This window comes from Pipistrellus hanaki (genome assembly GCF_964339955.1).
Source record: "Pipistrellus hanaki genome assembly, chromosome: 1".
NCBI classification, from domain to species: Eukaryota; Metazoa; Chordata; class Mammalia; order Chiroptera; family Vespertilionidae; genus Pipistrellus; species Pipistrellus hanaki.
The window spans coordinates 23,556,867-23,583,931 of NC_140503.1; the positions used below are offsets into that span (position 1 = coordinate 23,556,867).

The 27,065-nt window shown below is 44.3% G+C and overlaps 1 protein-coding gene across 39 annotated transcripts in view; it reads right to left on the bottom strand.

Moving 5' to 3' along the window:
* The window catches only part of SIPA1L1 (signal induced proliferation associated 1 like 1), a 388,928-nt gene that overhangs the window by 16,434 nt on the left and 345,429 nt on the right, over positions 1-27,065 (bottom strand). For 30 of the 39 annotated variants that reach the window (XM_084892089.1, XM_084892086.1, XM_084892109.1 and 27 more), the window contains 6 exons: positions 25,210-25,334; positions 22,901-22,963; positions 22,364-22,482; positions 18,883-19,325; positions 6,254-6,493; positions 4,525-4,690 (listed from right to left, as the gene is read on the bottom strand). In XM_084892089.1, the coding sequence (XP_084748215.1) occupies positions 4,525-4,690; positions 6,254-6,493; positions 18,883-19,325; positions 22,364-22,482; positions 22,901-22,963; positions 25,210-25,334 (1,156 nt within the window). The remainder of the gene's footprint in view (positions 1-4,524; positions 4,691-6,253; positions 6,494-18,882; positions 19,326-22,363; positions 22,483-22,900; positions 22,964-25,209; positions 25,335-27,065) is intronic. The other 9 variants (XM_084892101.1, XM_084892099.1, XM_084892098.1 and 6 more) reach the window with 3 other exon arrangements.

Sequence of the window (27,065 nt, forward strand, 5' to 3'; positions counted from 1 at the left end):
GCTCAGTGCATAATTCAGACATATAATTACATGAATCCATCAATACTGTGTCATAACTTAGTACAAGATGAGGACCAGACAAATGTGAGCTATTTTTGAATCCTGTGTCATTGACCAAATCATGTCATCTCTCTGAGCTCAGCTCCTTGTCTATGAAATGGGGCACGTCATCCCTCAAGATTATTAGGAGGGTAAGTGAAACACAGACTGATCGGTGGTGTTACGAAATAATGTTACAGCCCGCAGGGAACAGCCGTGGAGCCAAGAAGGTGTCCTCAGATGCTTGTCAAGTGACTACATGTTTGCTGGGCAACAAGAGCATTTGATCAACACAATATATTAGTGCAAATAATAGCTGGCGCTTGATTAACATTAACTACTATAATTATATTTAATGAATTTTGGCAAAATTTATTTTTTGAGATAGATTTCTATTCCTGAAATGAAAGTCTTTATAAATGACAAGTATTTATATAGTTATGGAAAAATAACACATGTTCCAAATTCCAGATAGCTGTATCTCTTACTGATGCCTTTTGCCTTGGTGACATGACTTGAGTTTAGCTGAGATTTTTCCACAAAGAGCAAGCTTCTGAGAACTCCATTCATTGGGAGACAACAGACACATTACCAACATTCAAATATCCAGCCTCCTGAAAGCCAACAGAGTATTTGGTCTGTTAAGAATAAAACTATATTTATTCAGTTCCTCTTCGACTACTGCTCTCCTTGGCAGGGAGAACAATGTGGGGACAGCTGAAGGCCTGAGGAGGAGGCTGAGTCCTGGCAGGAAGCCACGCAGGACCTGCCATGACACTTTGAAGGGGCAGAGAGACGATGATGCAGCAACGGCTCCATTTAAAGAGCTGAGCATACAGAGTTGACCCTTAGGTTCATACATGTGCTAGGGTCTGACACAACTCCATTCAACAAACCAAGGGTTAAATCAAGTCAATTCTACCCACATCATGGCATGCACAGTATCTGCATAAATATTTTAGAAGGCATTAATCAAAGGCATTGTAATGTAAACCCCAGGTGTAGCCTATTGTGTAAAAACTGTGCTCATTCTTAAAGATGTGTGATGAGCTAAACCCAAGGTATGTACGTGGTTGCCCAGAAAACTGAGCTGCTATGATAAACGCTTGGTGAGTCTTTAAGTGGAGGAGACTTGGTCTGGAAGTAATGATTTCTCTTCTCACTGCAGAGTGGGAATCAGAGATGTTACAAGGCTTGCCAATTGCAATTAGAAAAAAACAACAAACCAAGCAGGTCTCCTCTCCTCCATCTGCAAGTTCCAGGACCATCCCCCAGACTCCTATCGAGTCAGATCTTGGATCTCCATTCAAAAGCTACTCAGTGTTTGTTGGCACCTCTGGGTTCAGCAGAGGGATTTTCCCACCCTGATGGTTTTCCAAGAGAGAAACTTTCCACCAATTCCAGTTTCAGTCTCATCAGGAAATATTGGAGTACTTCATAGCAGTAAACGCGGCCTGGAAGAGCCTTTATTAAAAGGTCTAATATCCTTCAGGAAAGGGAGGCCGAATAGGCCACAGAAGGAAGCCATCTATCTGCTCAGGTACTTTCTGTGCAGTAACAGTAGCAGGACCCAGTCTTGTCCAAACTCGTGAGGATGGTTCCTCATCCCAACCCCCTTCAATTCCAGCCTTAAAGGTGCACACATCTCTGGTTCTAGCAAGCGCCCTCTCTACCTTTCTGGAAGGTCAGGTCTGAGATTGCTGAGTGGCCCCACCGAGGGCTACAAGCCCCTGGGAAAGAACCACATGGAGTTGATGGCTGACTGGGAAGGGGTTGAGAGCATCAGGCTGGGCGTTTTCAAGCTGTGCTCCCAGGAGCCTTCAGGTTCATCACAGCATCAATGCTTGTGGAGAGATGTTCAGATGGGACCCAGGGTCATGACACCCACCCCTCTCATAAGAGACACTCTGCTTTCTCATCCTACATATTGGACTTCCACATACACTTTTATTCAATAAAAGGGTCTTTGTGCTTTAAAATAATTTGGGCACCACTGCCTTACTCTGGCCTTCTATTTCAAAGCCTAGGAACATGGCCTAGAGAGGGGGTGGGGTGCCTTGCTCCAGGTCAACCCACACTTGCAACAAGCAGCTGTCAGGTCTTCCTGAACCCTGGAGCTGGGTGAGGCCTCTTTCTTTGGTCTGTGCCTGAGTGCTAGCAGGACTACTGGTTTGCACTACTGTCTGTTCACTTGCCACTGTATGCAGCCCTCATGGAAAATAGGGTTATTCATTCAGCCCGCGTGGCTCAGTGGGAGTATTCACTCAGGAACCAGTAGGTCACAGTTCCATTCCCCATCAGGGCACATGCCCGGGTTATGGGCTTGATTCCCAGTAGGGGGCATACAGGAGACAGCCGATCAATGTTTTCTCTCATCATTGATGTTTTTATCTTCTTTCTCCTTCTCCCTTCCTCTAAAAGCAATAAAAACATTTTTTAAAAGCTTTGGTTTAAAAAAAAAAAAAAAAAAAAGCAAGAAAGAAAATAGGTTTATCCCATCTCTGCCTGCCAAGGCGGTTTCTTGCTGGCCAATAAAGCCAACTGGTGTGAGTGGCTCCAAGGGTCGCAGCCTGAAGCTGCCGTTCCTGGCATCGGGAGCCTGGTGCCGTGGCCTGGAGCCGTGAGCCAGGTGTGACCTGGAAGGTTCTCAAGGGCACGCTGGCCTTCCTGACACAGCAGAGCCACGGGCATTTAGTCAGTCTCAGAAGATACACAGAGCTCCTTAGCTGAGCTCATCTGAAACCAAACCAGAAAGGATGGGACTGGAGAGAAAACAGGCTATTTCCAGCTCCTGCTTCCAGCCTTTTTATAGTAATAGTTTCAGCAGAAGGATTTACTTTTAGAGGGTCTGACAGTCACATAATCACAGCTTAAAGACGTGCACCCTGTTTCAAATAGGAATGTTAAAGTAATTCGTTTTGGAAATAAAAGCCAAGACCTAAAATAACAGCAAAACGGACATTTGCTTTCAATTACTTCCAACGCAGGAGAGAATCAGAACGCGGGCGTTAAACTTGCCCCTTTCCAAAAACTAAGACTTGGAGGACCGATTTCTTTCATGGCAAGTTTTACTTTCCTCCGAACCAAAGGAAAAACGTAAAATAATTTTTATTTTTAAACTGTTCCTTAAACATTTAATACACCTCATTGGGTTTTGATGGATAAAGAAATTTTAAGAGCTATCCTTTGCAAGGTTGCTAAGGAAACGGTTTGTACCCCGGGTGATGATTCAGAACTGTGAAGTGCTGGCTTATAGAACAGAAATCAAGAATGGCAAATCTTTAGCATGATTTATGATCTTAATGTTTATATTAATAAATCACTTCTTTTGCAAACTTGAGAATGGGCTTTGGAGTCCACCTCAGTGCTGTCGATGCTGACTTTAAGTTTAGGCCTGCCTGGAGAAAATGCATGTGTGCTGAGAACGCCCGAAGTGAACGCAACCACTGGGCTCCTGCTGGACGTGCCTCCTGCTTCTGATCGCAAACTGCGAGTGGTGACTACTTAATAGTCTAGCTTCCATTTATTAAATTTAATAAATTCTCCAAGTTCTTAAATGAAGCTTGCCAGTCACGTCAAACAGACTACAAATCATTCATCTAAGAACCTGGTGAACAGAACGTGTCCACGTTCACTGCCACCTTCCTGGGTAGACGCCCTTTTCCTGGGACTGCCCGCTACCGCAGACAGAAGCGCCTTGTACTCACAGTGAATACCTCTGGGCCCCGCTCAACACACACGGGCTCCAAGCCCCGAGCGCTGCTCACCTCAGAGGACAAGAGCAGAGAGTCCAAGCTGAGGTGGGTGGAACAAACCTTCCCCATGCCTATGCAAAGGTGCAGCCACTGACACACAAACCAGTTCTAAGCAAAGGGGGAGGGGAAAGGATCCTGGGACTGGATGGGCAGGGCCTGGGTTCTCGAGAAGGCCCTGCAGCCTGGATTCTGAGAGGGGGGGAAGGAGGCTTTATGAAGTGGAAAGAGCCTGCAGGTTCTGAAGGTGAGTGTGCAGACCGCTGGCTGGACTAGAGCACCCAGGGCAGGGCCAGCGTTGGGACAGAAGCAGGCAGGGCAGAGTGCTGTGGGCACACAGGAAGGGGAGCCCTTTGGATAGAAGGACTAAAGCCCTTAGAGAAAAATGTCCGTCTGATGAGGGCCCCAGACGCCCCTGTGGAGTTCCGAGGAACAATGTCGAATAACATGCAAGAAAGAGCGGCTTGTGCATGGAGCAGGGAACCCTGGGAGGAGAAAGAACCCCAGGGGCAGGACAGGCGGACACCCACCCAGACTAAAGGGACATCGCTGCAGGAAGAGAACATTTGGAAAACACTGTGAGCTAATTATTGGGAAGACTGGGTGATGGTGGGAAGGGGTTTCAATGGGGAGAAGCTGGGAACCAACTTTTTGGAGGGAGTAACTGTGGTGAGCAGCTCCGGCCCAACTGGCCTCTCTCTGACTGCTATTTGCCCCGAGCTCTGTCTTGTACCTTAAAGTTCTTCTGGGATTCGGGAGTCGGGCTTTCAAGGTCGATGAGTTTCTTGAGGTCCTCCTCAATGGTGGACTTGGAGGTTGGCTTAGGAGATGCTCGGAGGTCCCTGGTGGAGGCCCGCAGCCTGGCGTGGGCTATTTCATTGCCATCGCTCTGGTGACGCCTTGAATAAAGGAGAGAGACGGTGTGAACTGAATCAGTCGGGTGGACCGAAGGTCACGGTGGGCTGGGAGGGATGTAAGTCATTGGAGAGATGTTATAGGAGAGAAAAGGAGAATTACTTCTGTTCAATTACATTGGAAGCTACTCGGATAAATTATTGTTAGAAAAATGAAACCAATTTGAAACATAAACTAAAATGTCTAATGAAAAAAATCACTCTTTTACAGGAAGCAATTAGCTCTACCAAGCCAAAATTAGCAACAGACTTTTTAATAAAAGACACAGGGTATAAATCCCAAATGCAATCTTTGTGTAGACAAAAACAATGTAATTGAATGAATCATTTATTCTTTTTTTGCTGTGCTACTTTGTAAATGTCCTTTATAGTCAGTCACTCCTTTATATATATGTAGTCACTTACTTTCTAATGTCCCCTCTGGTGCCTCCTGGCCCAGTTAAGAACCAGATGGGAAGGCTGTGATTAATACCATCAAGGGAAGGGGAGGAATCTTTGCACCAGGGGGTTGATTTTTCTGAAATTCGTTCTTCAGACATACCATCTTCTCTCTTACCCAGGTTTTACTTCCTGTGGTTACATTTACCCAGGGCTAACCATGATCCAAAAGTACTAAATGCAAGAATCCAGAAATAAGCAATTCTTGTTCTAAACTGTGTGCCATTCTGAGTGGTGTGAATGAAACCTGTACCTTCCTGCCAGACACGTGAATCATCCCTTTGTGCCCAGATGGGTCCACTACCCACCCATTAGTTACCTCCTAGCTGCCCCAGTTACCAAATCCTTACCATAGAGAAACCATATTCATATAACTTGTCATTATAATTGTGCTATTTTTTTTTTATTAGTTATTGTTGTTAATCTCATACTGTGCTTAATTTACAAACGAAACTATCAAAGGAATGAATGTATAAAGAACACACCACAGTACACTAGTTAGTATACAGGGTTTGGTATTACCTGCAGCTTCAGGCATCCATTGGGGGTTGTGGAACGTATCCCCCATAGATGGGATACGAATGTACTGTTTCCTAGGAGATCTAAGACTCTAAAATCTGAATATACCGCAATACATCTTATTTAAGGAATGGAGTGGGAGAGATAATTTAAGACAAGCTTTACTCAGGAAAAAATAAGTGCTGTTCAGTGATTAGAACTTTGGCCCATGCACCTACTGCTCGCATTTGACTCCTACTCCAGGGCACATACCTGGGTTGCAAGTTCGATGCCCTACCGTGGTCGGGGCACATGTGGGAGGCAACCAACATGAGTCTCTCTCATGTTGCTTTTTCTTTCTCCCCCCTTCCCTCTTTCCGTTCCTTCCTTCTATTCTCTTCAAATTTAATGGGGGAAAAAATGTCCTCAGGGGAGAATTAACCAAAACAACAACAACAATAACAATAATAATAATAATAATCTCCCTACCATATCAACCCTTCCCTACCTTCCAGCCTGGCTACCTCGGCCACAGAAAATTGCCTCAAACTTTTCTCTTTTCTGCCATGTTAAAAGCAAACCACCCAGTAAGAGAAACAAAAGAATTCTTACTTTCTTGTGTCCATAAATCCCACAGAATTTATGGTTCCTTCGGGTTTTTTCCATCCAATCAGGTACTTGCTAGTCGCGCCCTGGCGAGGGTAGAAAGTCCTAGGACCAGACGAGGAGGACGAGGAAGAGGAGAAGGAGGGTGCAAGCTGCGAGGAGGTGGCCGGATGGAGCTCTTCCTTGGGGGAACTCCGGGCACTGGTGAAGACCACGGGGCTGGCAGAGTGGCGGGAGCTCATGGTGCTGAGGAGAAGCAGGGCAGAGACAAGGGCCACGTGTGGGTGCGCGCTCGCATCGGGGTCAGCAGGGGTCATCAGGACAGGTTGTGGCGGGTTAGGAACCACGGCTATTTCATGGAACATGAATGGGGCCGGCTGGCCAGCCTTCCGTGCTTTCTCACTATAATTTAAATGTCTGCTGAGAGTGTGAAAGGTGGTCAGGGGATCAGTCTGAATGTTACAGTAAAAAGTAGGATAGTGAGACTTTGAAACACGCTGGCACCTCTTAAGTTTGCTACAGGGAAGTCTACAGGAGGCAAGAGGGGGAAAGCCTGCCGCAAAGGCCCAGCAGTCTCAGGGCCATCTGTCTTGTCTTCCTCAGAACCATGGGTCATGGCGACCCTGCCAGGTCCACGCTAAGAACAGGAGAGGAAACCGGTCAGGCGTACAGCTTACACTCACATCCATGGCACCTGCATGAAACTGACTCTCTAGAGCAGTGGTTCTCAACCTTTCTAATGCTACAACCCTTTAATACAGTTCCTCATGTTGTGGTGACCTCCAGCCATAAAATTATTTTCGTTGCTACTTCATAACTGTAATTTTGCTAAGTGATCCTGCTAAGTGATCCTGTCGCGACCCACAGGTTGAGAACCGCTGTGTAGAGCCTAAGACCACCGGAAAACACAGGTATTTACATTACGACTCATAACAGTAGCAAAATTAGTTATAAAGTAGCAAAGAAAATAATTTTCTGGTTGGGGGTCACCACAACATGAGGAACTGTATTAAAGGGTCGCAGTATTAGAAAGGTTGAGAACCACGGCTCTAGAGAAAGCTGTTTATCAGAATGAGCTTTCTTACACAAAAACCAACTCAACATGGATTAAAGACTTAAGTACAAGATCTGAGCCCATAAAACTCCTAGAAGAAAACAATAAGAGGTAAGTTCTCTGACTTCAGTGTTGGCAATGATATTTTGAATTTGACAGCAAAAGCAAAGGTAACAAATGCAAAAACAGCCGAAACCGGTTTGGCTCAGTGGTAGAGCGTCGGTCTGCGGACTGAAAGGTCCCAGGTTCGATTCTGGTCAAGGGCATGTACGTTGGTTGCAAGCACATCCCCAGTAGGGGATGTGCAAGAGGCAGCTGGTTGATGTTTCTCTCTCATCGACGTTTCTAGCTCCCTATCTCTCTCCCTTCCTCTTTGTAAAAAAATCAATAAAATATACTTTTTAAAAAAAGCAAAAACAAACAAGTGGGACTGCAATTTAAAAAGCTGCTTACAGCAAAAAATACCATCAACAAAATAAAAAGGCAACCTAGAAAATGAGAGACAATATCTACCTATAAGGGGTTAATATCCCTGTACCATGGTATACATCAAACATCTCAACAGGAGAAAACCAAATAGATTAAGAAATGGGCAGAGGATTGGAATAGACATCATTTCTAAGACATGCAGATGGCCAACAGGTGCATGAAAAGATGCCCAGTGGCACTAATCACTAGGAAATACAAATCAAAACCACAATGAGCTATCACCTCATACCTGTTAGAATGGTCATTATAAAAAAGACAAGAAATAACAAATGTGAGCAAGGATGTGGAGAAAAGGGAACCATTATGCACCTTTGGTAGGATTATAAATTGGTACAACCACTATGGAAACAGTATGGAGGTTCCTCAAACAGTTCCTCAAAAAATAAAAGTAAAAAAAGAACTAACATATGATCCTGTAATTCCACTTCTAGGTATTTATCCAAAGAAAACAAAAATACTATCTTGCGATATCTGTGCCCCTTGTGTTCACTGCAGCATTATTTACAACAGCTAGGACATGGAAGCAACCCAACTGTCCATCAATGACTGAATGGATAAAGAAAATGTGGTATATTATATACACACAAAGGATTATTCAGCCATAAAAAAAAAAGAAAACCCTGCCATTTGTAACTATAGGGTTTTATAAGAGAAATAAGTCAGACAAAGACAAATACTGCATGATCTCACTTTCATATGTAATCTAAAAACCAGATTGGTGGTTTCTAGAGGTGGGGGAGATGAAGTGGGCAAGGGGGGTCAAAAGATACAAACTCCAGCTGTAAGATAAATAATGTACAGAATGTGACTAAAAATAAAAGTTATAAAGCTGTTCATCATCAATATAGTTTAAAACTAATGTCCATAAAACTTAAGGAGAAGGCTACTCCTTACACTTTTAAAACTCAGAAAGGCAGAATATGAGGGGTGAGAGTTTAAGTTGACCACAACCTGAGGGCCTTTAATTGAGAATATCTGCACTCCCTATCCATGATCTCACAGGATCCAAGTTTACACTCCGGGAGTCCTGCCGAGTTCTCCAGCTCAGGCTGGGACCAAAGACAGCTGGCTCTTTAGGAAGATGGACTTGGTCACTAACTTGAAGAGTTAGTTAGGAGGATGTGGTCTCAGAGATCATTCAGCTGCAGTTTCATTAATCAAAAACTGATGGGCCTGGTCTGAACAACGCACAGATATTAGCTAATAATGACATATCACTATGGCTTCCTCAGCGATGACATACAGTCACGTGGGAGACTGGTGAAGGGTACTGCGAAGCTCTCTTTACTACCTGTGCAGCTTTCTGTAAGCCAGAAACTATTCTCAAATAGAGAACTAAGGGGAAAATACATAAAACAAAAAAAGAAAAGAAAGAAAAATAAACAAAACCCCCTGCACTCTAATGGGCCTGAGATAGTACATACAAGTAAAAAGGATCTGAAACTCCCACCTAAGACCTTACATAAAAATAATTTCCAGCTGGATTGTGTATTTACGTGTAAATCTGAAGATTTTGGACTAGAACATAGAAGAACATTTTTTTTTCCTGATAAAAGCAAAAGTTCTTTAATGGGATCATAAAGGAAAGGGGCTGCCATTAAAAGAATTTCTATTCATCTAAAGACAAAGAATAGGAGATTAAATAGGGTATCTCCCCAAATGTATATACACTTTGAATAATTATTAATTCCAATGGGCTAAATCTGAAAAGAAAGAAACATCTATGGAGCTATCAGAAAAAAAGTATGTATACATTTTGGGGGGACATCTTGTATGTAAAAATATATATCCAGCTATGGGCTCCTATCTAGAATAGGAAACTAAGACAACCAAACAGAAAAATGAGCAAAGATTTTATAGGATTTCTACAAAAGAGGATATCTAAAACAAAAACAAAAACAAAAAAAACCCCAATACACACTGGTGCTCATTGTTATCAGCTATCAAGAAAATGCAAATTATAGCCACAAGAAGGGACCACTGCATATCCAGCAGCATGACTAAAATAACTTCCAATATTAAGTGCTAGAAAGGATGTGAATCAATTAGAACTCTTATACATGGCTAGTGGGAGTGATACCTGTTACAGCCACTTCAGCAAACTGGTTCAGTTTCTGTGACAATTTGTGTGTGTGTGTGTGTGTGTGTGTGTGTGTGTGTGTGTTTGTGTGTATCTCTAATGACTTAGCAATCCCACTCCTAGGTTAGCACCCAAAAGAAATATATACATACCATGCACGAATATCACATATAAGAATCTGTAATTTCCCCAAACTGGAAAACCTCAAAATGTTAACCAACAATAGAGTGGATAAATGAGCTGTGATTCTTCCCACAATGTAATTATACCACAGCAATGAAAACAAACTCATGCTACCTGCATGAATCTCACCAGCAGAAGGCTGACTTGGAGACACAGACACAGGATAAAACATATGGTCTGACTCCATTTCTATAAAGAACCAGATCGGCATCCGGAGCCTGGGATTTCAGGAGTCAGGGCTGTGTTTACATTGGGAGGCGGCGGGAGTGGCTGGGCAGGGCGTGGGGGAAGAAGGGTGTCTGATGTCGGGAATGTTCCCGTTCTCGATCTGGGTAGTGATTGCGCGGGTATGTCTGCATTTTGAAAAGTCATCTCGATGGACACTCATGTATGCACATTGTACTTCAGTGAAATCACAGTAAATTAAAGCAAAAGGAGCTCGAGGGGGAAGGAAAAAACATCTCACAATTTCTCTCACATCAATTGAAAAGCAATGCAATCTCAGTGTTTACCTCTTGGTAACAAATTATCCCACTTGTTTGCTTTTGAAATTAAGAAAAGGGAATGCAGAACTCTTGCATAAGAGCAGTACATTAGGTCAGTAAGAACAAAATAATACCTAGTAGGTTTCTGATACAGAGACACTGAACGGGTAAGGTGACCCAGAAGTAAAAAGGAAGCGGGGACAGACACAGACAGACAGAGGCAGGCAAACTCAGAGGGGTAACACGGAGACCCAGACTAACAGCCACACGCATGACACAGGGAGAGGCTACACAGGGGTGGAGTGCAGCCTTGGGGACACTTTAAAACACTGACAGGCTCTTTGTTAGCTACTTAGCGGCAAGATACAATCTGTGATTTGCAGATTTTTTCACCTACTATGCCTACCCCATTCGATGTCGATGTTGTGGTTAGTGTCTGAAGCAGATTTTGACAAAGTGAAATGCAAAGAGTCTAATGTACACATCTCTCAGCGTGGGTAGTCACATGCTTGCTTTACCTGTCGTGATAAGTATCCACAATTGAATGCAAACGTGTCAGAATGACTAAGGCTGGTCCTCCCACTTTAAATAAGTGTTAAAATAGAAATGACAGGACCCCACCCGAGATTCTGATTGTGTAGGTTGGGTGGGGTGCCATGACATGAGAATTTGCACTTCTAAAGGCGTGCCCAGCTGATGCTGTGGTCCCTGACTCATGCTGAAAACCACTGTACATTTGAATTGCACATATTTTATCTTTCTCAGCAACAGTATCTTGATAGGATAACATCGGTATTCAAAACCCTGAGGCTTTCAAAGCCTATAAATGTTTGGTCAGGACAGAAATAATTAGCCATCAGAATAGAAAGGAGGTTGTATCATCTGTTAACTTACAAATCATTCCTCCATGTTTTACAAAATAGCTATGCTGGCTTTAGCCAAATGTATACACTGCATAATGGGAACAGTTATAGAAAAGGCTTAGACAGGTAAAAGCAAAGAGCAATACATAAATAATACAATATATACAGTGTTTGGAGCTCTTCCCGTCCTGTCTGAATTTAATTACAAACATTATTTCTCTGAGAGGCAGAGACAGAACAACTACAATGACACTGTCAGCTTCACACTTTCAAAGGGGAGCTGTGTGGCTGGCCTGTTCCATTCTCTTGGAGATTTCCTGATAACGCAACACCATGCGGTTTTACCCATGGCAAGTTGGATCTTGCTACAGGGACTGTGTGAGGCAGTGATGGAACAAGAAGAGACAGCAACAGGTATGTAAGTATGACAACAACCACCTCTGCTCTTTTCTCGTTATATCTAAAGTGCATTTAGCCATGAGCGTATCCAAACTGGGAAACCGCTAAAAATTTAGTCAGCATGTTTCTGGATTCCACAGAAGGAGGCTGGCTTTACGCTTTATAAATGACGGGACAGCTCCGCTTTCCTGGAATTGGAGCAATCTTAGGAGCATTTGGTCATTCCACAACATGAATGTTGAAAAGGAAGAGCGGATGCACACACATACATGATACCCCATAGAGAAAAAGGAGAAGAGGCACCAAGGTAACTGAGGCTCTGGCACAACCTGAATCCGTCCAAACTGCTCATCTTCACCTGGTGAAGCCATGAGCAAAGGCCCACAGCTGGCTCTCTGTTACAGGAGAGGGCGCAGAAAGGGCATAGGTCACAGCAGTGTCACCTGACAAAGGAAGACATACATCCACCTGGGACCTTGCAAAGGGAAGAGCCACACAGGACGGGGCAGCCCGAACATTAAATCTGAGCCCTGATCTGCATCATCATGGAGACCACCCTCAGGTGGGAAGCACCCGCCAGCCACTGCTGTGCTGCTGAGAGCCACCCAGAGAAACACATGGAGTCACCTGCCGTGCAGGTAGGACACAAAGGCACAGATTTCGGTCAGGCTGGGCCTGCTAAGAGGGAGGGCGGCAATTAGTCACCCGCCAAATGGCAAAGGCTGGATGGTGACCTGTACCGCGGGGAGGCAGCTGGTAGGGTTTCCTGCGATTACTTGTACAAACAACAAGTAGGCCTTCGGGTGACATGATGTGGGGGATAATGACCGAGGAGGTCTGTGTCTTCCCACTGGGTCTAGCAGTAGCCAATTCTCTCCAATACTGGGCTCTACAATTTAGGAGGGCTTCAGGAGACACTAATTCTAGATGATCGGGGAGAAAATAAATAAGTTAAGTCAGAATGATTAAACTGGCAATAGGACAGTCCAATGACTGCAGTAGAGAAAACTGCTCATCTGTAACAGGGAGGCAGTTACTAAGTACAAGAGCCCACTACTACATAAAGCACAGGAAATGAGGCTACGCATATGCAGCAGAAGAGGCCTCAGGGGTCACTGTGGACCGAGAGCTGAATGCGTCTGTAATGCTGAGCTATTTAGGAGGAAGCTACCAAGGTAACTATAAATATTACCATTTTATTAGGCATAGTTGAAAAGAGTGTCATGTCCAGGTTTGGCATCTCAAAAGAATAGAGAAAACAAAGAAGGGAAATTGAGAAGCAAAAATCCTATCCTATATAATAAAAGGCTAATATGCAAACAGATCAAATGGCAGAACAACTGAACAACTGGTCACTATGATGTGCGCTGACCACCAGGGGCCGGGCACGGAACATGGTGGGTGTTGGCCGCAATGGGATAGTGGAACAGGTGAGTGGGGGTGTCAGACCAAGGCAGGGTGCCAGTTGCTGTCATCGGGTGAGCCTCTGGGGACAGAAAATTCTTTGCTCCTGCGCACTGGCCCCGCTTGCACCTGCTGCTGGGGCCTGGTTATGGCCCCAATCACCCCTCAGGGGTTCTCCACCTTCCCCTGCTCCTGAGCTGTGATTGGGGCAGCAGCTGCCACTTGTACCCACTGACAGCACCCGTCCTGCTCACAATTGCTCCATGCTGTCAGCATGTGGGAGGGGCAGCAGCAGGAGCAGGGCTGCCAGTAGACAGGGGATCACAGGAGCTGCCCCCTGGTGGCCAGTGTGCTCCCACAGGGGTTGTGCTGCTCACCAGAAGCTGGGCTTATGGCTGGCGAGGTCACCAGCAGTGGTGGGAACCTTTCCCACCTCTGCAGCAGCTCTAAGGAGCAGCGAGCCCAGTGGTAGGGCGCAGCAAGCAGGCAGGTGGGAAGGGGTGAGGAATCCCGGACTGTGAGAGAAGGTACAGGCCAGGCTGAGGGACCCTCCTGCCCAATGTACAAATTTCATGCACCAGACCCATAGTATGATTATAAAATCAGTTACATAAAAGAGGTGAGTGATATACATATTTGTCAAAGAGAAAGTAGCTCCATAACTGCATTAAGGTAGGCGATGGAGAACTTTTAAGAAAAAGGCAGAAAACCTTCTGTATTAAAAGAACATTTACAGTTTGCAATACATTTAACAACTATTTTTACTCTCAATAAACACATAAAAACAACCTCTGAGTAAGTGGACCAGGTATTATTAGATTAAGGATCAGGGACAAGCTCGGTGGAATGGCATGACTGCTCGAAGGCAGCATCACTCACTGGTCAGCAGAACCAAGACTTGGACCTGGATATCAGCATCCAAAACTATTTCTCTCTCCACTTGCATGGAAGGGGAGGGCTATTACAAAGTTCCATTCTTTTTTTAAAAACTGTCTTCCAATGGGCTCTGACCTGGTGCCTAAAAATTTCATATCATGTTTAGAAAAGACTCAGCCCCTCCTCCCAAACCATTTATTATTTCTTAATTGTATATTTAAGCTACAACTAGAGGAATTTCAAATAGGTAGACATGGGACAAAAATTTGAAGAGGAAGAAGACTTAAAAAAAAGTACTAAAATTACTTAGAAAAGGTTATACACTCTCTCTTCTTAAGAGCATCGCTTAAGAAGCAATGGGATGGGTGAGGACATTGCAGCAGAGCTAGGTATAACATCCCTTTTAAGCAAAGGGATAATTTCTCATCTGGGTAGGATGGTTTAAATATGACAAGGAACAGACTGTCCTTTCAGAATCTTTCTGGTCTGATGGAATGGCATCTGGAGAATGTGGGCTTTCCTTATCCACTGGATAAATGGATTAGCTGCTCCACAGAACACAACAATGGTAAACTCTGCTGGCGAGTTCTGCATCATGCAACCTGACATCGGTGGTTTGACAGGGGCCTCATTCCCTCAATGCTCACTTGAAATTTCAACTACAGTTGTCCTGTTTGTTCATCTTGGAGGTTAGCTAGACATCACTGAAGTTCTGGATAAAACAGTCAGTCACCCACGCCCCCCTGAGCCGGAAGAAATGGGGACAGAAACCTTAGGACAGGTCACCTGTAGTCCTGCTGCAAATTAAAACAGAATCCTGTCTGTTTGCCATGTGCAGAACCACAGGCGAAAATGACCCATGAATCTGATCCGTGAATGTAAGGCGAGATGGGTCCCCCGCCCCGCTCAGGTTGGAGAGAAATTCTGGGCTTGTCATTTCAAGGCTATACTCTTCACTTATGAATTAGCCCATAAAACGTGGGAAAATCATATTCTCACTTTAAAAATATAGATGAGAGGCAAGGAATTGTAAGCAAGTAAAAAAAAAATTTCAGGAAGGAGAGATTTAAGAGAGAAATGCTAAAGATAAAGACAGTGTATAATTTCTGAATAAAGGCAGACACATATGCAGGATACCCAAGAGTGATGTTTAACCACCCAGCTGTAACCACACACAGAGGCACACACACCAGCTCAGGACATGCCTTTGTGTTCATGTAACCTAAATATAAAGAAGTCCTTCTTCACCCTTCCTCTCAGGGAGATTTGGTTTTCCTAGCGTGAATAGTTAACTTAGTAGGTTAACCAGAAAAAGCATATCCATGAAGCTGAACTGCACTGACCACTGTGGGCAGGCACTTCCAGTGCTCAGACCCTGACCTATATCCAGATTGGGTTGATATCTGCCTATAAGCTGTGAAAGAGCCTTATTATAGTTTGCAGATTAAATAAAAAGTTCTCACATATTAGAAATGACTTTACTGAAAAGTCAGGCTGTGCAGGACCTTGTGTGTCTGCGAAGGCCGACCCTTCTGCACATAAAGCTCTGAAATGTCAGAGTGCTTTCTAGGAGTCAGGAGTTGAGGGTTGATGCTATGTCTGAAATGGTTTCTTAATTAAAGGCCTTGAGTCATCATGCAAAAAGTGGGGTCGTTAAGGAAGAAATTATTCCTATTTGCTCAGCAAAATGAATTGAGCAACTATTATTAGCTCACAGTGGCACACGCTCTGCAGAGGTGTTCAGGATGCACGTCCTGGTGGGAAATCCTCTTGAACTGAACGGCAGTAAGGTGTGTATGTGGTCACCTAAGTGGGTACTGACTGGCTACCTGAGGGACCTATGGAAGCAAGAGGAAGGCAGAATGGGTGCAGAAATCTGGGCAGTCAACCAGGTCAGAGGAGGACATTATAGCAGAGCTGCATATATGCAAGTACATGGAGGGGTTTCTAGCTTTAAGATGTGTGTTCTTTAACCTAGTTCTAACCCTGGCAATACTGCTGTTACCAGGACTAGACTAGGGAAGCCTCTGGTCACCAAACAAACTGGCACCGCCTACAGCCAAGATCAGAACTCCGGCAAAAGAGTGACCCAGTTGGTGAAAGTGTATTAAAATTAGACCTATCGTCACCTCTCTTCTCTCTCCTATGCTCACCACAAATCACTTCACTGTGCGATTTATTTTAAAACCAGAAAGTGAAACAGCTAGTACTTAAAAAAAAATAAAACCTCTTCCTAACTTTCCAAACCTTATAGAAAACACTTTTTTTTTTTAAATGAGCAACACTTTAGAGCAATTAATAAACTTTTTAATTGTAGAAAGTTGGTGTGTATGGCTTCTCTTAATGACATTCGACTTGAACAACCCTATGCAATTACCAACCTACATTAACACAGTTCTCATGGGGCACCACAAAAACCCTGCACAATCGTCAACCGGGAGACTGGAGGACAGGGTGGGCAGGAACACAGCCCGGGGAGAAACACAGTGGGGCTTAATCACTGTAATTTGGGTTCTGTCACCCAGTCCCAGGTACAAGCGCTTTCATGCACTGTCAAGGGACCTCCCTGTTAATTGCGGCTCCAGTCTTCCGGGGACACACACACTCTAATTTGCAGGGATTTGGGTTCCTCCAGCGATGTGCACTTGGTGGCTCCATCCCCCTTTCCTCCAGAAAAGGCAGGCTGCTTAGGCTCTGATCATCCAGCTCGCTCTGCCACAATCACCAGACTGAAGTCACACAGCATCCTGTTGACCAGGGTCAAGAAACAACTGTGACTCCAACTACCATGGAGGGGAGATCCTGCCACCATCCCTACAAGGCTACGATCTTCTCTTCTCCGTTAAGTTTAACTTTCAACCAAGAGTTATTTCTACAGGATGATTTAAGCAATTTCTGCATGGTCAGTCTGAAGCAGAAAATGTGGGTAATCCTCAGAGGCCATCAGGCTGTCTGGTCAGCACATTCAGAGAATGCAATCCCAGGTGCCTGCTTTCCGGGGACACTTTGTAAAGCCCCTGGATTCATCGGATTTGTTAGATGGTGCGGCCAATGTTTTGTGCTTTGGCTTTGGAGGCTCAGCCCTTTCCAAGCCTACTCCATGCCCACACCTTACTAGACAAGACCTCAGAAACTGATTTTCTTCTACCATCCAATTAGAACAGAGAGAGAGCCCCAGATGGAATTATTCTTATAAAGGGCACACACCCTCCTTTCAAACTAAAGAAATAAGAGTCAATCTAAACCAAGAAACTATTCCCAACTCAAAATGTTCTAAGTCAACGCAGCACCGGTTATAGTTAATGGGATGATGGTGCGTGTCAAAACACAGCAAGTGAATGCCTTATACTCTGACCCTGTATTATATCACTATGGTACTTGGTAGCTAGCTTTCTGTTCTACTTTTCCAAACACTTCCTTAGTCCACTTGATGCACCAACATTCTGTTCCCTGAGCTGTGGAAAGGTCACTGGGTGCCTGGCACTCCTGACTGAGCCTGCCTCGCCAATTTCCTTTTTGTATGGGGACCATGTGTTTCTAGACCGACCACAATGAACAGAAGCAAACCTGTGAGATGCTGGGCCAACCTGGAACTTTACTAGGTGGGAAGCTCAAGAATCTTATCAGTAACAAAACTGAGAATTTAACTGATCAAGTTAAACAAATCCAAATTAAGTAGAGGTTTATCTGGAGTTTCCCCGACAGATCTTGTGCTTGGATTCCTATTTAAAAAGTAAAACTAAACCCAGCTTCTTTGCTATTTTTTCTTTAGGGCATAATAATCAGAGAGGCCCAGGCAAGGTTACATGCTGTGCTATAAGCTGACCAATGGCTGACAATAGGAACAGGTAAAGGAGAAACTACCACAGAGATCATCAGCCCCGTAGAGAGACCAATGGAGTGTGTCCTCCCTAAAAGTAACATCTTTCCATACTCTGGATTTTAGGCTCAAATCCAAAGGAAGAAATAAAAATTGGCATTTGTTTTTCCTACCTAAGAATACCGGGGAAAAGGTTCTTACTTTGAAAGGTAGACTTTATGTCTAATGTTAGCTACACTTTTATGTCTAATGTTAGCTACACTTTTCTGTTAGCTACACTATCCCCCACCCTCAACCATATAACTATCAAGAGCCAATTAATGGGAAAAAATTACCATGTAAACATGGGGTAAGTCATCTTCTCTGGGAGACAGGCAATGAAGAGGGTGTGTCCAGCATTGTAAATAATGCCATGATAGGCCTTTTTTAAAAATACGGTCAAGACTTTCTTTTAGTATCTTCTAAAGACTGTTCTAGTCTACAAAAACTGAATCTGTAAACTTTCTCACAGCTTAACCTAATGCGTTAGGCCCTGGTCAGTGTGTTCAATGGTTAGAGAGTGGGCCCTGTAGACAATAGGGTCCAAGGTTCCATTCCCAGTCAAGGGCATGTACCTGAGTGCAGGTTCAATGCCTGGCCCTGGTTGGGGAGGGACCCCAATCGATGTGCCTCTCTCACATCAATGTGTTTCTCTCTCTCTTCCCACCCCCACCTTCCACTCTCTCTAAAAATCATCCTTGGATGTAAATTAACTGCCCCCCCAAATAATAATGATGATGATGATGATGATGATGATGATATTGTATTAGGATTGGAGGAAGAGCATTTTGGTGCCAATTAAAAGGCACCAAATATGTAAAAATAACTGTCACTACATGAAAAACCCCTGTGTGCTATACACTACAGAGCCACGAGAAGGGTGGCAAGGCTGGGAACTCGAATCAGGACGGGCTGGGAAGGGGGCGCAGGGAAGGGCAGTTACCTCGTGTGGGAAGCAGCGTCGTTGATGCTGAAAGTGCTGCTCTCCCGGGTCAGAGGGCTGGAGCCGGCCTGGCTCTTGCTGTGGATGTCCAGGCTCAGGGAGGACTCGGCTTTCCGGTCCAGGCCGTGGCTCTCAGCCTCTAGCGTCCGGTCCACCAAGGAGATGACCTCGCTGGAGCTGTGCCACAGGGGCGCCACTTTCTCCTTGCCGGGCCCTGCGCGAGGCGAGGCCGTGGCGGCCCCCAGCGAGGCGCTGCTGCCGTGGCTGGGGCCGTAGGAGGTGGTGTCGATGCCGCTGTCGGCAGACGTGCCCTGCAGATAGTTGTAGCTGTTGAGCTCGGCCTCGGTGCGGTCCCCGTCATACCACTTCTCGTCGCTGTGGGCGCTGGACGCGTTGCTGGAGAGGGTGTTGCTGCTGGAGTGGCTGGAGTAGTGGCTGTCGGGCTGCAGGGGAGGCAGAGTTACTCACGTGCAGGCTCCGCCTTGTGAACACAGGACAACAAAAGGGAGAACGACCGCGGGTGTCTAGTGAGGGGTCCAAGGCCAAAGGCTCTAATGGTGAGAAACCGAGGCCTGGCCGGAGGTGCCTGGGCAAACCCAGGCGAAGGCTCCATGGCGGAGAGTGCTGGGAATGGTTTCTTAAGGACCCATTTTTCATTATTTCACTTATGCCAGAGCATGAACAGTACTGAGATCGTTTTAATCAGAAAAAAAAAGTCTAAATGATGTTATTAGTCTTCAATATTTTAATCCTAAAATAGAACAAAAATGACACCTCCAAAAGGCTTTAAAATTAGAAAAGACCTACTGTGCTCAGAGTAAAGAGAAGGCAGCATGGAAGAAAACTTATTCCTAAGGAGAGCTCCCTTCCGACGTCCCCAGTTCGCATCGATTTAGGAGACAGCTTTCTGGGGAGGGCTCAGAGGTGTGATGTATACAGAGGTGCCAAGTGAACTCAGTGGGGGAGGCTGGGAAGGGAGAGTAACAGTCTTTTCAACAGACGGTGCTGGGACATGTGGATATTCACAAAGAATTACGTTGGATCCTTTCCACATAGGAAAAATAAACTCAAAAAGATCAAAGACATAAATGTAAGAGCTAAAACTGTAAAACTCTTAGAAGAAAACATAAGTGTACATCTTCATGACCATGGGTTATACAATGGTCTCCTAGAGAGGACCCCAAAAGCACACAAAACAGAAAAAAATGATAAATTGGACTTCATTAAAAACTTCTATTTTCAAATACCCGAATTAAAACATGGGCAAAGGATTTAAATGGGCATTTCTCCAAAGAGGATATACAAATGGCCAACAAGCACATAAAAATATACTCAGTATCTTTAGTCACTAGGGAAATGTAAATCAAAACCACATGAGACACACCTCACACATAGTAAGATGCTATAATCAAAGGGCAGACAAGAACGCTGGCTGAGGGACTGCTGGTGGGAATGGGAACTGGGGCCGCTGCTGTGTCAAACAGCTCAGTACACTCTCAGTATCGACTCGAGAGAAAGGAGAACATGTTCACACACAACTTCCATGTGCATGCTTACAGCAGCGTTATTCGTGAAGCCAAAAGCCAGAAACAACCCAAGTGCCCCCCCGCTGATACAGGGATAAGGAATTGTGGTATTTCTAGACCTTGGACTGTTATTCAGTCATATAAAGACATGAAGTACTGACACGTTACAACATGTATGAATCTTAAAAACATTTGGCAAAACCGAGTGAAAGAAGCCACACACATTCTGTTTCATTCAGGTCAAACGTCCAGAATAGACACGGCCACATGGACAGAAAGCAGGTGCTTGCATACACATGGCTGTCGAGAGCTTGGAGGGGAGGGAAGAGTCAGGCGATGACTGGGGTACAGGGTTTCCTTGGGGTGATAGAAGTTTGTAGGGTTAGATGCTGGTGCTGGTGGCACAACCCTGGGAATATATTAAAAACCTGCTAAATTGTACACTTTGAATGAGTGAATATTAAGGTATGTGAATTGTATCTCAATTAATAAAGAGTACAGAACCCTTTCTATACAGTGGCTTAGTTACTTAGAACATTTTGTAGTTCACCAAATAAATCAGGTTTCCAAAGATCGCTGAATAAAATAGTATTTTAAAAGAGGAGAGAAGGAATTGTGTGTGTGTGTGTGTGTGTGTGTGTATCTGCTGAGGATAGTGGCAGGAGGAGGACACTCAAGTTTCACCTCAAAGTGCAAAAATAAAGCTCTCTCCTCCTTAAACAAGAATCAATCCATTATTTTACCAGTGCTACTCTAGTTTTTCTCACACGTTTGTGTTACAGAACTTCATTTGTTTTAGTATTTGTAGGCAGAATTCCTCAGCCCTGCACCTGTTTTGCCAAATGTTTTTAAGATTCATACATGTTGTAACGTGTCAGTACTTCATGTCTATGTATGACTGTGGAATTGACAGCCCCAGCCATGTGTAGCCATGAGCACCTTCCACGTGGCAGCCTGCACTGAGATGGCTTGAGAGCGAAAAGCACGTAACATATTTCTGCAGAAACAGAACCTGAACCACACTGTAATTTTAAATTTTCTAGTGGTCAATGTTTAAATGGCTGATGGGTAAAGTTTAAAAAGTAAAAAGAAACAGGTGAAATTAATTTTTTTTAAGAATATGTTTTCTCTAACCCAACCTATCCCAAATATTATATTAGCATGTAATCAATATAAAGATTAGTAATGAAACTGGGGAAATGGACAGACTGACTGAGGCAATCTCTCATTTATAAGCAGAATGGTGACAACATCATGTCTCGTCAGTAAATCTCGCCGCACAGCCTGTGCGGGTGCTTGCATACTCGTGCTCCCCTCCTGTGTTTTTAGCTCCCATATTCATGTCACTAGAGCAAAACTTACAGGAGCCCTCTCATCCCTGAGCATCTTGTAAGTTCAGTCTCTCCTCATCCTACTGCATGACATAAATGTAAGCACACGCTTCAGTGGACAGACAGACCAAAGAGACAACTGCACTTAAAGGGGGAGGGAACGATGACCTCCATGCCCCATTCTACCTGTGAGTGAAAGGAACTGTGTGCCACGATGGTCAAGGATAAACATGTGTGCGGCTCTGGAAGGTAAGAGAAGCAGTAGGGGGAGCTGTCAGGAAGTTGTCTGTCCAACCACACCTCATGCTTGCAATTGTGTAAACAAGTAAAGTCCATTTCTAACACCCTTCAATTCATAGCATTTTAGAACTCTTTGTGACGGGATCACTTGGCCTTCCATCCAGACGATGGGGTGGCAGGTGCGTAGCAAAGAGGAATTTCAATTTATCTCAAAGCAACCTTGTTGGCAGCAGAAAGCCTGCAAAGGCCCCCTTCTGCCAGGATGACTTCCTCTTTGACCACGTGGGAGGGAGAGCAGAGCAGACCTGTACCATTTTCCCAGCCGCCGCAAGGAAGGTGCATCGCCAGGAACCTAGAATTTCTATTATTGTTCAGTGAACTTACATGCCCCTGTTTGTTCGGAGACAAGTGGACCACTGGATCCTGCCGCATCAGCCTCCCGCTGGGGCTCTCTCGGAACGTGGGCAGTACCTTCGATACTGCTGGGAGGTGGCACGTCGGCTCTGCAACACAGCACAGGACATTATGTGTGGGCCGAAGCAGACCCACACACATGTTGACAAATGAAGACAGCTTGCCACGGCACCTCTGAGCTCACTGACCAGCAAACTCTGAGTTTTAGCAATAAGCTTGTTGAGAGTTTACACAATAGACGGCATGTCAGAAACTAAGTGGCTGATGGGTAAAGCTTGCAGCTGGTGACCACATGAGCAGAGCCAAGAACCGCCAAACCAAAGGCCATGAACAACGCGGCAAAGTTAGGAATCATCTTTTGGTTTGGGGAACAGTCTAAAATACATGGATTGAATTTATGAGATTCATTCACTGCAAAGTGTAGCTAACCTACCTTGGTCTACATTACCTAGACAGGCATGGATGCAATCACGTGTTACTTACCATGACACTTTGGAAATATTTTACCTGTATATTCATGCTGCTCGAGGAAAAAAGAATTGAAATCCTGAGGTCCTCTATAACTGTAAGCTAAGCACAACAGAAAAGACACACAGCAACTAGTTTACTTAAAACAATTGCTTCTTTTGGAGTCTAAGCTGGCATTCACGATGGAGTTCCAAAGGTGCAAGGTAAGCAATTCTGCCTCTTTCACATACTGCTAGCTAACAGCAACGATTCCGGACTTCGGCAACGCCAGTCCTAAAACGCAATGGACTGGGCAGCATACCCCTTTGCTCTGATTCTCAACCATTTCCAAAAGCAGAGGCTCAGAAAAACGAACTGCCACGGAGATAAGTGAGTTCACTGAGCAAGTTACACTCCTCGTCTCCACCGGGGCACCAGTAATAGCACATTGATGTACAAGAACAAGAGGGTCTGGCTTACAAGTAAGACTCTCCTCAACATTTCCAACGAGTGGCCTGAAAATCATTGGAGAATTTTGTTCTTGCGAACTGAGTGTGTAAAGGTCTCAATACAGTGCAATGCGTAATAAGGCGTAATTATTTTTATCAATTTCTCCCTATCATGGCATAACTGAGCCCCCGACGTTGCTTCTGAGGTTCCCATTAGAAAAGGCTGGGTTAGTTTTCTAGAATGTAAAAATGTACACACATTTATTTTATTTTAAGCCTTAGATTTTGAATAGAGAAAGGCCCCAGTGGTGAAAAGGCTCTTCTGGCAGATTCTAGGGGTATCTTGCAACAACAAAAAAGGGTATATCTTACTAAAAAGATGAACAAGTGCGTTGAAAGGATGCATTATATTAATTTCCGAGTCTTATCTATTAAAAGTGGGTGCCATTAAACTAAAGGGGATGTAAGAACAAAAAGACTAGAGGGAGGTTTCTGTGCAAGAATGAATACGCTCTAGGACAAACCTGATAACTACCCTTTCTTTTCCTGACACGGCTTCCCAGGAGGAGGAAGTGACACTGAACGCTGCACAAAGGGCTTGCTGGCAGCTTTGTTGAAAGCGCGCACTCGGAGCCAGAAAAAGCTGCTGAAGTCATGATGAAGAAGGGGGCCTTTGCGCACGTGTCATTACCAGCTCCACAGCCTCAAAACATATGGGATTAAACACATTCTGCTGGGAGCAGAGCAGAATATGCTCAGGTTTTCCGTGTGGCGGGTGGGTGGGGAGAGAGGGGGAGGGACAGATGGCTTCAATAACAAGGCACATCGCGCTGAAGTTATTGGAACAAAGCATATCTTCAGAACCTAGGAATTATATTTCTTTTCCCCAACGAGTGTCTTAGCTCAATACACCTCCACTTCCTTCCGTGTTCGTGGTTAGTACCTTTGCACGGCACAGTCATTGAAACACAATGAGACAGACGATGCATTTGCTGAGAGGATAGAAAGGTGGGGCTCTGTTTTAAAAAGTATCTTTTTTTCAGACTTGAAGTGTATTTGTTTGGAATCTCACACCCATGGTAATGCTGCTAAAAATAAGATAAAGGAAAAAAACACCTGTCTAGATTCAAGACCCTGATGTATCAACTGTGTTGGTACTAAAAAATCTATGATACTACTGTGTTGAAACTTAATCATGTTTCACGGCAACATTTTATTGTATCAACTCATGAAATGGTGTCATTGCGGCAACTACAAATATATACAGAGAAGTATATGCATTAGAAACCCAAATGAAGGCTCTCCTGCAAAGCTTCCCCATCCAGCTCTGTCGTGCTAAGACATGTCCTTAGCTGGCAGCTTGATAGCAGAGGAGGGAAAGAAAGCATATAGGAGAGGAAAGATACTAACCAAGCTACACATGTGTCTAAGCAACAATTGTATCCCTTTCCCACTTTGTACACAGTTTTTAAATTTTTATGTATTTACTTTAAACTCCTTGTAAGAATACCAACACATCTTTAGGGCACTTGTAAGAGGCAAAAACAAACAGACAGATGAAAGGGGAGGGAGATACTTAAGGACACGTGGTTTGGCAGTCTGGCATTTTAATTTTGGTTCTGAAAAAAATTCCTATGTCATTTCTATTTTTAGATTTAGGGCCACTTAGAATTCCTTGACTTTTCTCTCAGGTCTTATTTGTTGCTTTCACTTTTACATAATCTAACCACCAAGACTTAACTCTCATTACCATTTATTAACCAGGGCTGTTCATCTAACCAAGACTTACTTCTCATTCCCATTTACTAACCAGGGCTGTATGATATATATTACAGACTGCTTTGATGACATCATCAAGAGGAAGCCAACGTCACCTTGGTGTAAAAGCAACTTGCTTTTTGTAGAAATTTAATTACTTACCCATCTGGTCGGCAATGCTATCCTCACTTCTTGGCCAGCTGGGTGTGGATTTTCCGCTGCCACCAAGATCTGCTTGGGTGTTCTGCCTGTCAATGGAGGCTGGGGATCTGCGGCTGACTCCAAACCTGCGGTGGTTTCCCCAAACAAAGGCAAAGAGGACATCAGAAACCTCACCCATATAGGGAAGGAGTCCTGGGTGTAGTGAACTTCACTCTAAGGACAGGTACTACTGGTTTCGCTTGCCTGTCTGTACTTGTGCAGCCAGCCCCGTGCATGTGAACGTGGGTGCCGGGTTTGTGTTTGCTGCAGTCAGCTCAGAAAGGTATGTAGGCTAAGCATTTAAACTGTAAACAAGGCCGGGAGCCATCAGGACTGAGCTATCTTAAGATAAGCAGAGTGAGAAACCAGCCTTCTAGTCCTGGTGTAGCCAACCACAGACTGTCCCTCACACACAGCCCGAGGGAAATCTTCACCGTCCCAATGCTCCATGTGCATCTTCCAATGGGTACATGTCCGGGGCTTCTTTTAATCTGCTAAATCACTACTTAACTACATCTGCTAAATCATTCATTCTGGGAACTAGTATTTTCTGAGCACTCTAAGGTCTGAAAGACAAACACTGCTCTCACTTACATTAGATAGAGACCACTTTTAAACAGGTAGGTAAAGTGGCTTTTGTAAAGGCAGTTGTCTATTTCTGGAAAGACTGTTTAGCTATTCAATGAGCCAGTTTTATTTTTCCCAATGTAGAACAGAAATGTAATTCATGATTGAAGCATGTACCCTGATGAGCACTATCAGCAGAGTAAATCCTGCCCGAGCCCAGGAAACAGGGCTGGAGTGTAAAATTCAAACGTCCATGTGGAAAATGACAAATCTGTGTATGGCTAACTAATGAACTTACACAATGGAAGACCTCGGGACCTGATGGATGGATGCATATGACAGATGTCTTGCTTACTACAAACTGGTAACTGCCTGGGAGAACCACCACGTGGTGCTGGTGGAGCCAAGTTCTGGCTCTCCCACTCCAAATTACTTAGTTTCAGCTCCATTTCTTTCTTTCTTTTTTTTTTTGGGGGGGGGGGGCGGGAGAGGCAATTCCATTATATGGATCCAGGGAGGAAAAGCTAGATGAAAGCATTTGCAAAATGAAGAAGGCTAAAACATAATTTTTATAAAACTCCTCCAATGCCATCTCCCTAGTTGCTTTTGCATAAATGACAATTGTTTACAGACTCAATCACAAGCCTCACTAAACAAAGTTACCTCTATTACAAAAACCAGAAACCTCAATTTAGGAAAAACTCAGTAACTGTGCATTTACAAAAAAAAAAAAAAGGGGGATTCATTAATTGTGATCTTTGCCCTCTTCTCCCTGGTAGGGTGCTTATTCAGTTTAGAACAGTGAAGATCTTCGAAATGGCCCTATGATCCTATTCTAAATTTGCACTAAATTACAACTTTTTCATAAAGGCACAGAGACTGCGGGTTTGCTTTTACTTTTTGGCAGCAGAGGCAACTGAGGACCTTTCAAACCTCTGAATTTAAAGCCGAGCGCTTTTCTGGCTATCTGGTTTCAAAACAATGAAAATGTAAGGCTGTCGTTAAATTCTGCCTTTAAAGCATTTCATCCACGGACTTTTAATTTCAGTTCTCATGCACACTCACTCATTGCGTGCAGGGCATTAGGGACACAAGGACCCTCCTCTTGAGGAGCTCAGACAAACCTGTTCAAATTGTGCCTCCTTTCGAGGCTTCACTACTTCCGTTTGGAGGAACACTTAAAAGCTGAAGGCTCAGATTTGGAAGAGTTTTCAGTAATCATCTGGCTGATACATGCAGCACGTTCAGTG